The 11,229-nt window shown below is 37.3% G+C and overlaps 1 protein-coding gene across 1 annotated transcript; it reads right to left on the reverse strand.

The window, feature by feature from the left end:
- Nucleotides 1-403: 403 nt before the first annotated feature.
- LOC146736598 (uncharacterized) lies at nucleotides 404-10,669 on the reverse strand. Its single transcript, XM_085505089.1, has 2 exons — nucleotides 10,558-10,669; nucleotides 404-1,423 (listed from the first exon to the last, which is right to left on the reverse strand). Exon 2 carries the CDS (start codon nucleotides 1,402-1,404, stop codon nucleotides 568-570), a length of 837 nt encoding a protein of 278 aa, XP_085361215.1. The 5' UTR covers nucleotides 1,405-1,423; nucleotides 10,558-10,669; the 3' UTR covers nucleotides 404-567.
- Nucleotides 10,670-11,229: the final 560 nt, after the last annotated feature.

Below are 11,229 nucleotides of genomic sequence, written 5' to 3' on the forward strand. Positions count from 1 at the left end.
CCTACAGGAATTTGTTCTACAGGATTTGTTCCTATAGGAAACTTTTGTAAGGGAGAAGTCAAAAATATCACTTTGTACCAAATAATACAAAAATATTCATCGAAATTGGAGAATTGAAGATATCATCAGGAACAAATCAAACAAATAAACAAATCTGAGAGAAGTCTAACTCTGAGATACCTATATGTATAATATCAAATCAATCGGACTTGTGGTTTTCAACAAGTCGAAAATATCACTTTTTACCAAAAATAACAATACTCATTAGAGCCCATTCCTTAGAAACATGACTTTTAGAGATGTGCATATACCTCGGGTAAGGGGTATTAATGGTATATATATATATATATATATATATAAGATAGCAGGATTTATGATATACTGAGTTAAACATACTACGTAATACTGAAACCTGCAACTGGTTTTTATTTAGAAGTACCCAACAAGTCAAAATTGTAGTAAATACTACTTATCACTTTGGCATTTGTAGATTTTGGTATTTAAACTAAAAGTTCACACAATTTAGCTTATAACTGTCGTAAACCAAATCTACGATAAAATCTATAATTATAATAAATAAGTAACAATTAAAAATAAAATAGTTATACATACAACTGAAATCAAAATGTCTATCCTGATGCTGCGCACATATCGAAGCCATGTTAAATTTCTCTGTTGTTCATTTACGATTAATAATGGTACAGTAAGGTGCAATGCATCACCAAACATAAGCCCGCAATTCCGCAGAATCTGATTCCAATCGCCCTCAAAAAATAACACCTGAATAACAAACTGATCTACACCGCTGCAGAGAATATGTAAAACTGCAATACTGATGATAAATAACAACTGTCTAGAGTCAAGATTGCGATCACGATCAAGTAAACGTACTACAGTAATAGTAGATGCTATTTCTGTCATAGTGAAGAAAGCTTGGTGATACCATTGTTTGTAAAAGTCGTCATTCCAGTAACCCCAAAACACCCACCAAGAATAGTAGTGTGAGTGTACAACAGATACTAAAAGCAAAAACATAGAATACCGCATCCTGTTCCTACTAAAGAGATGCATGATGTAGCTAAATAAATCATAGACCAACAAGACGGCAACCAGCGAAATGAAGAACATCTTAAATGTCTGTGGAGTTGCATTGAAGTACACATGGTGGTATCTCACATTATTGAATGATTCATAAGTTCCCTTAAAAATGGTATCCCAGCATGAACATCTACACTCCTCTCTATCCACTGGTGGCTTTGGTGCCCAAACACTACAATAAATACCAAAGTAAATATAGTGTGAGATGCTGAGAAAACAGACACAGGCAATAAATCCATATATTCTTATTTTCATATTCTTCATTCCATGCCTGTGAAGTGATGATTCTTGTATTGTATGCATCATGCACTCTGGAGGTAGAAGCCTATTCAAATAGAGAAAAAAAATCAAAATTTAATCATATTGAAATAGTTTCTATAGGGCAATATTGTGACAGTGAGGCCACACTACTTTTTTTTTTTTTATAGATATACCAGTTTATCTGTTTGAGAGCGCACTTCAACCTGGCTATTTTATGTTTCTCTTGTGTAGTGTTGTTCTCCAGACATTTTTTTTCAAATTTACTAGTTCCCAGTGCTATCTGATGTTGATTTTTTACAACATTTCAGTTTGATTATTATTATTTCTTCTACATATTGTGATTTATTTCTAGAGTCTATACCCTGTCAGGGCGAGTATTTATAAAATGGCAATATATATGTATACACTTGTTAAGAATACTGTTATTATACTTGTATAGACATCTAGTTTATTATCTAGTTTACTCTTTCAGTATATCTTGTCTCTCTGACATCATTTGTATATTTTTATATTTCCATTGATGTACATTTATTGTATTTTTTTCACTGTATTTACATACATTTTTCTGATTTCTTTACACAGGTTTTTGTTTTGTTTACATGTAGAACAAAGAATGCAACACATGTGATGTGAATATTATGATATAAAACAAACAAACTAGGCTTGTTTTTGACAATATGGAGCTGTCTTAAATCCAATGTACAGTGCGTGTATGAGCAAAATATCCCATAAGGTATATAAACCTAAGCATCAAGTAAGAAAGAATGTTTTTTTTCTTTTTCTATCTTCAGGCATTTTCCCGGACAAAAACATCATTTTGAGTCTCATTTTCGATAAAACAATTATCATATGGTACCTAAAAATGAGGATTGCCATTTTAGTACACTATATATTGTATAAAACTATTAAAATCACACTAATGGATAGTTCTTGTACGCAATAGATAAGCGATAGTTACGCAATAGATACCCGATAGAAAACCCAGCTAAATGTGGGTCTCGTATACGCAGAGTATACTCAAGCAATTAGGTCTATATGCGACAGGTACTCAAGAACCAAAGTAAATAAGATCAATACGCGGCTTATACAACTTTTTAAAAAGACAGCATCTAGCTAAATGTGTGCATCACCCCGCCCCTCAATATACAAAAACATTTAATAATTATTAGTACCCATAAACCACACTAGATGGTTACACAAGTCAACATTATATTATTTACTGCAAAGTCAAATAAATAATGTGCTATAAAATAATAAAAGTAATTGGTTCTTGAAAAAAATTGACATTGTAACTCATAAACACAAGTGTGAAAACAATCAAATCATTAAGTAAAAAGTTAAAAGTTAAAATTTTCAGAAATTTATTAATTATTCATAAATTTACCATTTGTTTCCAGTCAATGCACAGATCACAAATATAAAATGAATGAAAGAAAACGCAGTTGGATATTTGTTGTGAAAGTTCAGTGTTCTAGCTCCAATTTAGGTGCAAGGATTTTTCCAAGAGGCCTCTTACTTTAATAGAGGTACACTTCATGAATGGATCTTTCATGATACATAAATTCTGGTGCCACAAGTTTTATGTTTCTTTCAGAATTGCAAATGACTTCATGGTATCGCAACAATTTTACTTCTCTTCAGAATGTGAAAACAAGAACACACTTGAAAATTATGAAAGCCCTTTAATGAATGTATATTTTGTGTTCTTTTTTAGCTCCGCTGACGATTTCGTTTCATTTCATTTCATGATAATAACTTTAATTCCCTAATTTTAGTGAATAATTTGTTCATTTTTGGTAAAAAGTGATATTTTTCACTTCTTGTTGAAAACCGAAAGTCCAATTGTTTTTATATTACATATATATGTACTACATGTGGACCTCTCTCAGATTTGTTCATTCTGTGATGATATCTTTAATTCTTTAATTTTGGTGAATATTTTTGGCATTTTTGCTAAAAAGTTATATTTTCGACTTCTTGATGAAAACCGCAAGTCCAATTGCTTTGATATTAAAATGTATAAGTATTACATGTGGACCTCTCTCAGATTTGTTCATTTTGTGATGATATCTTTATTTCTCTAATTTTTATGAATATTTGTGTCATTTTTGGTGAAAAGTGATATTTCTTAATTCTTGTTGAAAACAGCAAGTCCGATTTGATACTATTCATATTGTTAATTTTCTAATGATATATTCTGTTCTTTAATTGCAATGTGCATTGCTAACACCGGAGCTATCTCAGGCGACAGGCTGCTTGTTTAGGACTCCTGTGCCTATTTTTTTTACAGCGGGGTAAATTTACCTTGCATAAATTTAAACTTCATTTTATTTTGTGTTTTCAACCAATGGGTTCGTAATTGAAGATGCTTGAAACTACCCTTCAAACTACCATAGACAAGAATGATGAGGACCTGAGAAGAAACGTGTTAAACTGGAGGCATTTGAGGACAAATATCAAACACAAATCGAGGCCCAGGCAAAATAAATGTAATTGTATTGCCTATTTTTAACAGATTTTAATAGCAAAAGTTATACTGACCACATGCATTACTATGTTCAAGAGATTTAATTTTCACTTTTTACTATTTTATAGACTTATATTCTAATAATGTACTGATTTGTTCATCATGCAAATACAAATTATTAAAACAATGTTTTTGTTTGTCTACCTGCGTGGGCTCTTGGGTACCTATCATGTATACGATTTCAGTTACACCCAATGGATCCTGGGACCTATATGTGGGAGGTACCAGATAGGTTTAAGCTGTACACGAGAGGTACCCAACAGATCCTGGAACCTACACGCGGGAGGTATCCAATAGATTTGAGTTTATACGTGAGAGGTACCCAGCAGATCTTTTCACCTATATGCCGAAGATACCTAAGATGTAGGGATATGCAAATTAATACTCGAAAGATACGCAAAAATGTACGCAGCAAAACTTATTTGCATGTCAAATATGTATACTCTATAAGTACGCAAATTATAATACCCAAGAAGTACTCGAGAGATACGCAGCGTATACGCGGGAACTAGTATACCCGACAGAAGGACATTTTTTATAAGGGATTGGAATAATTATCAAATATTTGTCGACACGTTTATTCTTTCAATTTAACAAACTGTGATGGTTGCAATTAATTAAACTAGTTGTTTACACTAAAATAAGTATAAAATATTTGTCCACACATTTATTCTCTCAATTTAACAACTTGTAATGGTGGAAACTAATTAAACTCAGAGATTGCAAGTTTAAAAGACGTACTGGACACTCCTACTCATGAATAATTTATTTTCTAGAGTTACGATTGAAATTGGTTATAATAATTGCAGTACTACATTAATATACCAAAAACATTAACGAATCCTTATATTTTAGACTATTCGCAGGCAGAGTTTTTGGGGTACAAAATGCCATGGTCAATTTTTATTCACAGATGGCACTATCGGTAGTTTCATTTTTTCGAGAACAACGAAACCTCGAGTATCACACAGCACTCACCCAGAAGTCGGGGATGCTTCTAGGTCGATCTTTCGGCTTAATGAACTCTCTTTTTTTCAATTTAGTGGATACATATGGAAAACTAACGTCGCTAGCAATATAAGCGATGACGCCATAGTGGTTGGACGCGTATCAAAGTAAAGTCAATGGTAATTGTGTTAAATTTGTTTCAGTATAAATTTGGTTGATTGATGCACACATATATATATATTTGCCGGTTCAGTATTCTCTGTTGTAGTCACCAGTATTAGCGCCTCCAGTGGCAGTATTTTTGTTTCCCCGGCTGCTTTATAGGTTTTCTGTTCTAGAAGTCCATTTACGGCGACAGCAGCCCGTCCTATGCACAGTTGTTCCACCTGCTCAGTTCCAATGAGCTCACACAGTGGTCCAACGGGAAGATTTTGCTGACTCAACAGGGAAAGTTTATTTATCTTCGATTTTGAAAAGACTGCTCGCTCTGAGGAACGACCACAAAACAACATGGCGGTGTCAGAATCTCGTGATTCGACTCCACGAATGTCGGCCCTCAAAAGCGACTAACAGGCCTCCCGGACCACCAGCCAAGAACAGAAAATAATGCTTGATTCTATACGACATGAAAATGATAATCTAGAACTGGAAATTGAATTATTCAAGAACAGCAATTTGAAATCAACGTTAACAGCAACCGCTGCTCCCGACAAATCCATCCAAGCTAAAACCACCCGTTCTAAATATGAGGACTCCATCTCCAAAACGATCAAGAAAACCAAAAAGCATCTCAAATTAGAACATAACTCATCATCAGACAACAGCAGTGACTCTTCCAGCACAACGAATACATCCAGCCAAGATGAGACTTCCACCAAACAAACCCAAGGTGAGCTGTTAGATGAAATTCCTTATGCTCAACTCAGCCTGGCAGCCTTAAAAAGAGGCGAATTGTATATAATCAGCTACATCGAAAATAAGAAACATAAACAATCACGTACAGAGCACTTGATGGAACTTTTACAGCTTTTTGAAACCTTTGCCTAGGATTAAATTCGCTAATTCCATGCTGAAGTTTTGCGTGTCATTGAGCGAGGTTGAATGTCATGGGATAATATATTTGAAAAAGAAAGGGCAAGATATTTACATAGCAAGCTCACAAGAAACCCAAATCTGCTACAGTCCAATACTGTGCTGCCTATCAGGAAGGCAAGTGTTCAACGGTCAAAGACCACAAGAGTTACGCTGGTGAGCTGAAAAAGCACATCTGCCGTCCATGTTTAATGACTAAAGACTGCCTACACCATCCAACGCATGACTATGCTGCCCACTTTATTTCACCATCCAATGACATTAACATTACTACAGTTAAAGAACTTATTCTGCCACTGTAGTTGCCCACTTATGTTTACCACCGCACAATAACATAGCCACTGTTGCTATACAACCATTACATAATGCTACTCCCATGCACTCATCGGATAATGTAGCCACCGCTGTTGCCAACCTATGTTTACCTGCTAATAGCTTAGCCACCTATGCTGAACCACTTTTCTGTCTCGCCATTGATGCTACCCCTATGCATTCATCTGATAATGTAGCCACCGCTGCTGCCAACCTATGTTTACCTCCTCCTAATAACTTAGCCACCGATGCTGAACCTCTGTTCTGTCTCGCCACTGATGCTACTCTCATGCACTCATCCGATAATGTAGTCATTGCTGTTGCCAACCTATGTTTACATCCTCCCAATAACTTAGCCACCGATGCTGAACCACTGTTCCGTCTTGCCACTGATGCTGCTCCCATGCACTCATCCGATAATGTAGCCACCACTGCTGCCAACCTATGTTTACCTCCTCCCAATAACTTGGCCACTGATGCAAAACCACTGTTATATCTGGCCACCGATGCTGCTCCCATGCACTCATCCGATAATGTAGCCAACGCTGCTGCCAACCTGTGTTTACCTCCTCCAAATAATCTAGCCACCGATGCTGAACCACTGTTCCGTATTGCCACGAGGCTGCTCTCATGCACTCATCTGATAGAGTAGCCACCGATGCTGCCTACCAGCCTCCATCTGATAGCATGGCCTCCAGTGATAAACAACTAAAAACAGACCACCTTGCCACCGATGCTAATCACTTGTCTCCAACCAACAACATAGCTGCCGATGCAGCACAATCTGTCAGAATGTCACAGTCTGTTGCTCACTTACTGCCGTCCATTATCACTGTCACCACAAACTATACCAACACCACTAAAGCTCAATCAACAGAAACAACCAATCATGCCAATAAATTGTTTTATTATCCACACTACAGCGCTGATTCTCGTCAACCCAATGCTACAACGTCTGCAGTTACATTTACCGACAATTTGCAAGATCCATTATCAGACTGGCCACCTATTTTACAAAACAAGCAGCCGAACTTATTAACACACACGATATTGTTTATGCCTTGCACCAACCAAATTACTGTTGCTGTCATATACAAGTGCCATCCACATTTGACATTACACAGTGGCAACAAGCATTAAACGGCTACCATGACAGTATCGTAGCAGACTTATTAGAATATGGTTGGCCTATTATTTATGTGGCAGATTTGCTGCCAGTTACAATGCCACGTAATCACAATTCATCAGTAGCATTCGCATCTCATGTTGAAAACTATGTTTTGACAGAAGTCAGTCATGATGCATTCCTGGGATCCTACAAGACAAACCCATTTAAGGTAGAGATGCAGTTTACCTGACAGGTATTTTAATTAGTTAATTAGGAAATCAAGATGACCTTCCTTGTCCACAAAACTATATATTTTCGGTAAGCTTATTGTATGAATTTTAAAATTTTGTAGTAAAAAACTGTAGTTTAAAATATGCACAAAAATGTGATTTTTTGGTCAAAAGTGATTTAAAAAAAATAGCTTCTAAACCATGCTTCTGTTTCCTGTCAAAATTGGTTTACGGGTACATCTGTTTACTATGAAGGAAGTGCTGTCTTGAAAACTGTCTACCAGTTGTCAATTTTGCAGGGCAGCAGCTCAAATTTCACTACTTCACGTTCATGCATAAATTAACACCCGGGCTAGTTGTCTGTACGATTGCTGTAACACTGTTCAACCGAAAACAATGCATAGACGGCGTTTTGAAGATAAACACATTATCAATCATTTGTGAAAATTTCAAAACAAAAGGTCAAAGCGTCTAGGAGCTATTTTTTTAAAGTTTTGGGATGTGCACTAAAAAGAAGTTTGCTAATGCTCATAGTTAAAATGGCTGTAAACAGTTTCAAATTTAAAATACTGTTTGGATAATAAAAAGCAAAAAAAAAAAATTTCACTCCCAAGTGCCCACAAAACTGCATCTCTACCTTAACATTCAACTACCCCACTCTCCTGTATCGACAGTCCCAAAAAAACTTGCAAGAACGCAGAGTAATCATGGACTTTCCCACCAACACCTCAGTTATTGATGGCATAACAAAAGATCTTTACTTGGGAATTTATAAATAAATAAACGCTGCTCGGACTGATAAATATGATATATAGAAGATAATATTTGGTAATCGTAGTCCTAAATAACTATTAAAAAATATTACTTGGGAGAACCATTCAAGCTTCGGTACCCATCCGTTGATAACCTTGTTAATTTAATCAACTCCAGTGAACATGAATGCCTGTTATTCAAATGTGATCCTAGGTATCACCTGGAGAGGTAATAATTTATTGACACCAAGCTCCCATTTGGAATCCCCTCATCGGCAATGGCTTGTCAACGCTGCACTAATGCTCTGATGTACATTTACCACCAAGCAGGCTATAATGCTGTAAATTACATCGATGACTTCACAGGGGCCACTACAGTGCGTAATAAACACCATCGCATTAACCTAAATAAAGAATTCCATAAGGACATTAGACGGTGGATAGTTTTACATGCGTGAACAAAAGAAACTAAGACTTTGCTTGAAGTAAGCACAGCTCTCAAAGGGCAGCATTTAGGCCAGGCACTTTCAAAAATCTCAGGTTCCAATTAAATTCTTTCACATTTCTTGCGACTATAGTGGGCATACTCCCTTCCCTGTCTCCCCCATCACACTCAGTATGTTGGCCTGCTTTCTTTCTGGGACATTTCGTTGTATCCAGTCCATTTGCAACTATATTTCTGGCATCAAAACTTGGCACAAATCTTAAAATTTTGATCCTTGCAGCTTTTTTTTTTCAGACATAGTGCTAAGCTTACGTTAATAGGCTTAGATAAAACCATGACTAATCTCCCTCATCCCAGACTTCCCATTCTACCTCACCATCTTTTGGATATTCAACATAAATTAGATCCCACCTCCCCCCTTTGACGCCACCATTTGGGCTTGCATTATTTTCAATTTCTTTGCTTTTCTTCACAAATCTAATTTGGTCCCCTTTCACCATTGTCTGTCTATCCCAGGGCACAGTTGTGTAGATCTGCCTCGGGCATACTTATTCATGTGCAGTGGTCTAAATCTAGGTAGTGCCATGACCACGTTAATGTTATTCCAGTTTCAGCATTACCATAGTCAGAATTGTGCCCCCTTTGGTCTTATTGTAATATGCTTGCCTTACAGCCAGCCAGTGCATCGTCACCAGCCTTTTCTGTGACTCGGTTTGGTAGCCTTGTCCCGTTCACTGGCTATAAAAATGTGTCTAAATCTTTCAGACTACTCCTTTCACAGTTTACGTGGTGACGGTGCAACTGTGGCTGCTATGGCTGGCGTACCAGCTTCTTGTGATTGGTAATCAATGGTTTACAAGGAGCACCGGTACATAAGCGTTCTAGTGACAGGGCGTTTTCACATCACTTTTGCCATGGGTAGTTTTATAACTAGTTAATTCAGTGATTAGTCCAGCTTTTCATTTTGCCTTTATTTCATTTTCTTCTTGTCATTGTTTACATTGTATTTCCACAATTTTCACTTTGTTTGGCAGCTCCGCCTTGGTCTGGGGTACTTTGAGGCCTATGTTCAGGCCTAGTTTTGTTCAGTATTCTCTGTTGTAGCCACCAATATTAGCGCCACTAGAGGCAGCAGATTCTCAGTCTGCTTCAGTATTTTTGTTTTCCCGGCTGCTTTATATTTTTTCTACCCCCCACCACTTCCCCATTTCCTTTCTTTTTATTTCCGCCACCCCGTTTCTGAATTGTAAAACTTTTAACAGCATTGTAAATTTATTCAGTTTCAGTATTTACTTAAACTTTCCTGTTGTGGTCTGGGGTACTTTGAGGCCTATGTTCAGGCCTGGTTTTGTATTAAAGTACCTCCCTTCTGCCAAACAATTTGTGTGTGTGTGTGATTCAGTTTTTCTAGCATATTGTAGCAATTAGCATATCTAACAATAGAGTTCCTTAACCGTTCTTCTCGTAACCTAGTTTACTAGTAGTCTGACACACCTTCTGTCACCTACTAATATCCCAAACTCATCTACCCTTTCCCCACAAAGACAATCAAGGTAACAACTAACAAATGCGCATGGCTTAGACCAAGGTGTATTGATTTTTCACCCGAGATTTCACTTTCTCAAAACTTGCTATGTCGTTTATTCAAGTACGGTAACTTAGACCATGGACGTACTAGAGACCAACTATCTTTTACCTCCATGTACCAACACGTTTTAGGCGATATACCATGGCTTAATAGAATATTCGAATAACTAGGGTCAAAGTTACGAAGCCAAACTTACCGCGTCAATAAAAAGACTTCACGAAAAAATGGCTGTATTTCTTGCAGTTAGAATATCGAAAGTATCCCTGTCCGTTGAAGCTACAGGTCGGCGTCCGCTCTACAGCGGTATGTGACTGGTCCCCGCCTTAAGTGTCATGGTCAATCAATTTCTCATTCATCGTTCTATTTCCCTTGGTTACCTGACGTCAGCGCTTGTGCTCCTGGTTATTCTATATATATAACCTTTGGGACGATGTTAGTAACAACACTTTCTACGTTGCTAAGACCGAACACCAAAACATATATCGTAGAAATAGAACTCTGCCTGTAGGAGATTGCTCTGCACCGAACTCCGATTAGCTGGATACGCGTTACTTACCAGCACTGCACAAAGCAGCTTAGCATAACATTTTATTTTTACTTTTGTGTGTGTGTGTGGGGGGGGGGGGGTACGTGCGTGTGTGTGTGGGGGGGGTGCGTGTGTGTGTGTTTGTGTGTGTGGGGGGGTGCGTGCGTGTGTGTGTGTGTTTATAAGCATGCCTTTTAGTCAGAAAACAGACGCCTATCTGAAGAAAGAAAAACACATTTTGTTTTTACAAATTGTGTCAGCGTGTTAGTGATTTCATAGTATGTAGTGCACAAGCAAATTCCAGTTCTACAGGTCCCGTAATCGCGTGAAACTGCCACTGTG

Source organism: Saccoglossus kowalevskii, chromosome 11, assembly GCF_978046115.1.
Source record: "Saccoglossus kowalevskii chromosome 11, keSacKowa6.1, whole genome shotgun sequence".
Classification (NCBI taxonomy): domain Eukaryota; kingdom Metazoa; phylum Hemichordata; class Enteropneusta; family Harrimaniidae; genus Saccoglossus; species Saccoglossus kowalevskii.